The sequence below is a fragment of the Crocodylus porosus genome, unplaced genomic scaffold, assembly GCF_001723895.1.
Source record: "Crocodylus porosus isolate Cpor-Errol unplaced genomic scaffold, CroPor_comp1, whole genome shotgun sequence".
NCBI lineage: Eukaryota > Metazoa > Chordata > Crocodylia > Crocodylidae > Crocodylus > Crocodylus porosus.
This window is the reverse complement of record NW_017728931.1, coordinates 59,564,902-59,571,094: the sequence shown is the minus strand read 5'-3', so window position 1 is coordinate 59,571,094 and position 6,193 is coordinate 59,564,902. Positions and strand designations below refer to the sequence as shown.

The 6,193-nt window shown below is 44.5% G+C and overlaps 1 protein-coding gene across 1 annotated transcript in view; it reads left to right on the top strand.

Annotated features, from left to right (window-relative positions):
* The first annotated feature begins 304 nt into the window (after window positions 1–304).
* The window catches only part of STRA8 (stimulated by retinoic acid 8), a 25,110-nt gene continuing 19,221 nt past the window's right edge, over window positions 305–6,193 (top strand). The window contains 5 exon segments of the mRNA XM_019545155.1: window positions 305–545; window positions 547–641; window positions 643–901; window positions 2,641–2,838; window positions 5,203–5,278. Coding sequence (XP_019400700.1) covers window positions 501–545; window positions 547–641; window positions 643–901; window positions 2,641–2,838; window positions 5,203–5,278 — 673 coding nt within the window. The 5' untranslated portion in view covers window positions 305–500.

Sequence of the window (6,193 nt, the reverse complement as noted above, 5' to 3'; positions counted from 1 at the left end):
AGAATTTCTTTACTGTCCGAGCCCCCAAGGTCTGGAACAGCCTGCCATCAGAGGTGGTTCAAGCACCTACATTGAACACCTCCAAGAGTAAACTGGATGTCTATCTTGCTGGGATACTATGACCCCAGCTGACTTCCTGCCCTTTGGGCAGGGGGCTGGACTCGATGATCTTCCGAGGTCCCTTCCAGCCCTGAAATCTATGACAAGAGAGATAACAGAATCTGAGCACAACACACTGAGCATAGCCTGGGGATGCCCAGCTACACCTGAAGGCTAATTCCTTGCCCGAACCTCTCTCATTAGCAGCTCAGATGCATTCTCTCCAAACTACAAATCTCAGCATGCAATTCTCCGTGAGGGCGGTCTGCCCGCACTGCATGCTGGGATTTGTAGTCCCCGCACCCCCCCCCCACGGGAATGCGGGGCTCAGAGCGCGGGCTGCAATGCCGATAGTGCTCCCGCGGGGTTCAGAAGCGCTGTAAGAAGCGAGCGGAGAGACGATGCACAGCCCCGGGGCACTACACATTGGCCAGAACCACAGACCGGGGAGGAATTACTCTGGATGAGACAGGGGAGGCACATTCGTGCTTCACTGAGGAGCACTTGAGGTCGCGCTCGCCCCCTCCCACGGCTGCAGACCCCTCCCCCCATCGTTTCCCGCGCTTTTGTTGCTCGCTGTAGCAACAACTGCCGCGCCAACGTTCTACCCCAGTCCCACCTGCCTTCCTATTGGCTGCCGGAGATGCCTCCTGCGCCCCGATTGGCTGCCGACCACGTGCGGGCGGTGTTGCTGGGGTCGCGGGTGCGGCGTGGCTGCTGTGGCTGTGGGTGGGAGCGGGGCTGCCAGCCCGGTCGCGCCTTGGAGCTGTGCCTGGGACGAGCCCGAGTGCGGGATGAGGCTGTAACTATAGAGAGCTGTCCCCGGGGGGGCGGAGTGGGGACAACGCGCCAGGGGCAAGGGCTACAGGGAGGGGTGGGGGGCAGAGCCGAGCCCCCCCTTTCTTACCCCCACGGAGCGTGGTCCTGGCACCCTCCTGCTATGCTAGCCTATATACTGGGGCAGGCAGAGCCACCCCGCAGGCCTGGGACATGTTGCTGCTGGAACAATTTGTGCCCTGCTAAGGGCTGGAAAAATCCAAAGAGCAGAAACACTGGCACCCCTCCTTTGCTTCTCTAAGATCTCTCTTTCTAGAGACACAAAGGAGAAGCTGGGGCTTGCTCTAGTGACTCGGTTTTGTTTCATCTGATTATTATTTTTTTCCTGGTTGTGGAACCCTTGGAGCACAGGCTGACTCCTAATCTCTCCTCCACTGTGGTTTAGAAAGGCCAAAAAGTCAACAAGACTCCACCTCACAAGAGCTGGGAGTGGGAAGGAGACCAGGATCATTTCCCCCCACAAGCAGACATTTAAAAAATCCCATGTCATTCACCACGTACCATCATGTTTTGGTAATATTTTACAGAAAGAGGGAAGGAAGTTTTCAGGCCCAGACTGTATAGGAGTATGAAAAGGTGGTGAGGCTTTTACTCTGACAGACCAGAAAATGGAATAATACTGATGGCTCTGGTCTTCATACAGAAAGCAAGCTGTCCTTGATAACCCTTTTGAACCCTATGCAAATTGTGAGATTGAGCCAAGTTCAGATACTTTGTTCATGTTGCCAAGGTAATGGCAGCAAGCATTCCAAGACTCATTTCTGCTGAAGGACATCCACTACCTTCTCACTGTGCTTGTATCTGTTCCTAAATCTATATATTAAAGTCATTAATAGCATTTGGAAAAAATAAAAAATGTAACGTTTGATAAGCATTACACATTCATTTTTATTTATGTGGCATTTGCCATGATTGATACATTCATACAAACTCAGTAATCAAAAACAGTAAACAGATGCAGTCAAATGTGGCTGCTATTCCATAATGCAATACCAAACAAGTATACAGATTAGTAATAATTATCTTATGTTTTAATTGGGTAGGTTTCAGTACCTCAACCATGTGTGGACACCACCCATGCAGTTCTAAAGTAGCATTATATCTTACTAGTTTAGGGTCTTATCATTCCCTGTAGTAACTGCAGCTAGAGCAGTTCTTGGAAACAAGATCACAGTTCTGTTTAACATATTTTAGGTATGTTTCTTCCCTCCTCCCTCACTACTAGCATTTAATTGAAAATGGCATGTAGGTATCTTTAAAAAATCTATTAGTTTCTATGTGTAATATAATTTAATATGGCATCACCATTTAATAAGAAAACATTTATGATGTCACAGAGAGTTCTGACTTCTAGTCATTTAAATGGGGGTTGAAGGCATTGAACCTCTTGCAAGGTTGAGACCCATGTAGACCATAGAAAAAGATTGATCACAGCTCTGTGGTGAAAGAAATGATAGATTGCTTACCTGCCTTGGTTGAGTGTGTTTCAAGCCAAATCATCTGCCATTAGTGGTGGATCAAGTATGTATTAATAGCTCATAAGGCAAAGGAGTGAAGATTTTATCCCTTTCATAATTTCCTGAAGGAAGTGAGCTGGATTGCTCTGCTGCACCACACTGGACTTAACTTGTTTATCTGCCCACTGTGTGAGCATTTAAAAGTGCTTTTTTTTTTTATTTAGTAAAACATAATGTTCCATTGCAGCTTTTGATGGAGACATCTGGAGACTGTAGCAGCCCATATGTTAGAGTGACTCCTGGGTTTCTAGCACATCTGCAAGAGTTAGAGCCCCGGGTGGTAAGAAGACGCTTATCTCAGGCACGACACCGGGCAACACTGGCAGGACTCTTTAACAGTCTGCGGGAAACTGTTTATTCTCAGTCAGACAATTTGGCATCAAAGGTACAGAAAATGTATTTGTTTGTGTGCACTTCTCTACACACAGGCACACATCCATATATATACTTTACATGCATTTGTAGGGGAGATTCATAGCTCTGACCACAGTATTTTTGGGAGATGCCTGTACACATGGCGTTTTATCATGGGAGACTTCCTTGAGCCTTCTCCTTATATGCACATCACTTCAGAACAGGCTAACTGGGGATCTTCTAATGCCAGTGTCAGTAGTTTATCATGTGACTTTTTGCCTGTACATTTTTGATTCTTCATAATGGCAGTATTTTCAAAGCTAATCCCATGATTGAACTGCTTTGACAATGCAGCACTTCAGGACAAAATCAGAACTACTGGGTTATGGTCAGAAACAGTTGTAGGGGAAAGGCAGTTCATTAAGCCTTGCAAATTGGCTTATATCCTGAAGAAAATCTGGAAAGTTAGGTAGAATAAAACATTTGAACAACACTTACTTCATAAAAAAAAGGAAATTTGACACTAAAATGGTATGAAAGAGGAAGGATTTTATTGTGGTCAAGGCAGAGGAACAGGCCTTGAAAGACATGGTTCTATTCCTGATTCTGCCTATGATTCATTTTGCCAAATTACTTGTCACATGTGCTTCTGTTTTCCTGTTCGTCAAATGGAGAGAGTAAAACTTTCTCCAAAGGGACATCATCTTTATAAAATGCTTTGAGATCCTTGGAGGGAAGTGCTCAAAAAGTGCAAAGTTTGGCCTCTTTTTGTAGCTTGAGATGGTGCTCTTGTTACGTTTTGAGGTACAACTAAAGCTAAAATCATCACTTTCTCAGGAACTAAAAGCCAGCAAATCTAACAAGGCTACCATTCATTTACTATTGCTTTTAGAGCTCTTTGGAGCTCTTGTAAGTCTCATAGATTTTTCCTCATCTTGGAATGACTGCTTTGCTATCTTAATACCCCCACTGCTATTTTTATATGCAATGGAAAGCAGGATTTCTTCAAAAGCTAACACAGAAGTTCTTTCCCAATCCTTCTCTTAGTGTCTGGCTTATGCTTATGTAAAAACCTCAGGTTTACCATATTTTCTCATATATAGTATGCACCTTGATTTTGAAGAGTGAGTAGCAATGATTAGGGAGCCAAGGCTGCTCACAAGCCAGCTGCCAGCCCCCCAAATTGGATGGGATCTGCAGACCTACTTAGTGTACTAGGTCCAGAGCTACATGCCAGATCAGACCTGAATCAGAATCAGGTCCCAGGTCCAACCCAGCATGCTGGTTCCCAGACCTTGCTTAGTCTGGGACCATGCACTGGCTTTGAAGCCATGGTGCCAGGTCCAATCCAGTATGCAGCCCAAAGTTAGCATATGGTCCTGGACCGGGTCTGATCATACAGTCCCAGAGCCAGCACACAACTTGGGGGGGGGCTCTTGACAGGTCCAGAAATTTGGCAGCAGTGCAGGGAGCCATGGCAGCATTCATTGTCATAGCAACCAAGCCACTCCCCCTGCCAAATTTACAGAACAGTGAGGACCTCCTTTCCTCACATGTGAATACCTCAATTTTCCCCAGCTGGTTCTGGGGGGAAAGCTTTAGGTTATATATGAAAAAATATGATCTATGTTTCATCTGTCTTTAGAAAAGATAGATAATTATGATTGTTCTCTGTAATCATATAAATGTCCAATTCATTCTTGAATCCAGTGTTGGTCTTAGTCCCTGTAACCAAATTCATAGTGCTGTAAACCTGGAATAATTGTATTGTTGGCAGTGAGGTTACTGCAGTTCGGTATCAATATAACTGAGAGAAGGATTTGGCCAAAGAGATCTTGTCTTATAATTCCTACATGATATGATCAAGGAGTTGTTTAGAGCTGTAGCCAGAAAACTTCCTGCAAAATTTTAACCACATGCTTTTTAGACATCCAACAACAAATGTTAAGTTCAAGCAGAAGGAACAGTTGCTGGCCAGAGAGAGGGTCAGAGTAAACCTCAAACCTGTTTGAGAATACATATTACATATGAATGAAAATTTTTGTTCGCTCTGATTCTTGGGTTTTTCCCCTTTTTTATCTGCATCAGAGTAGCTGGCCACAGAATTGGCTTTAAGGGGTTTTGGAGATAGTTGGTAATCCTTCCTTCCCATGTCCTTGCAACAAGGTATTTAGCAGAATTCACAGCACGATCGCATTGTGAGCGCTTCTTCTGTGACCTCAAACTTGCGGTGGCTGGGTTGTCAACTGTGCGCCTTAGTGCCTCCACCCCCACCACCCCAGTCTCCATAGTTGGTAATAAAAAAAAGAAAAGGTATAAAAACCAACTAAGTGTTAAAATGTGAATCCAGCCAGAATAGAGGAAGATTGGGTCTGTTTTCTTTTTTTATGTTTAGTGTCAGGTTTTGCGTAAGGCTAAGAATTATATCCAGGAGCTGGAGCAAACCTTGGGTACTTTGCTGAAGATGAAAGGTACTGTATGCCAATATTTGCCTGAAACAGCTTCTGTAAACCTACTTGTCATTTATTTGTTAAATAGGGACAGATAGCAAGATGCAGCAAAGTGCCTGAGCTAGTATTAATAACTGGGCCTAGATTTTGCCTTTTCCACCCTCAGAAGAAATCTGCCTGTCATTCCTCCCCAACTCAATTCCTACCTGGGTTCTCCCTTGACTGAGGCTGTGTGAGAGGCCCGTATCAGCAACAAAAATATCTCCTCTCCCACCCCAGCCCCCGTTCTCATTTATCTGACCAATGTATTGGCAGGGCTAGTCCTAGTCTTCACCCATGTATTCCAAGGGCCAGTAGAGGTGCATGGCACATGATTCAGAAATAAAGTTGGGTTCCAGGTTGGAGTGAAGGACTGAAAATAGAGCAAAAAGATTTCCTCACAGAAATGTAGGGCATGAAAACTTTACCTAAAAATTTTCTCCAAGGGAGACAATAAGATATGCTGTACTTTTTTTCTTTTGACCTGGTATGTCTTCCCAGATATTTATCCATTAGGCAGTCCCAACACTCTGAGACATAACTGCTTTTTTCAGGATGAGGATGGCAGGGTGACATTCTTTGAGTACCTGTTACAATCTTCAATCAACTGGCTCAATGTCTGTTGAGTTATGTGAAGTGTCTGGGCATACAGAGCTGCCCCTGCAGTGTTATCAGCCATCTGTCCTCACCCCTCCGAGGATCTAGAGACCAGAATTAGACATTAAATGGTCATTCCTTTGCGTGGCAGTGACTTGACTTGCATGCTGATGATTTAAAGCCATTCCATCCATTTTCATTAAGTTAAACAGGGTCAAAACTCCCTGTAGTTGTCCAACTATTACCACTTAAAAGAAAGAAAAATCATAGAACATTGCATTAACTAGTAGTTGAATGGAC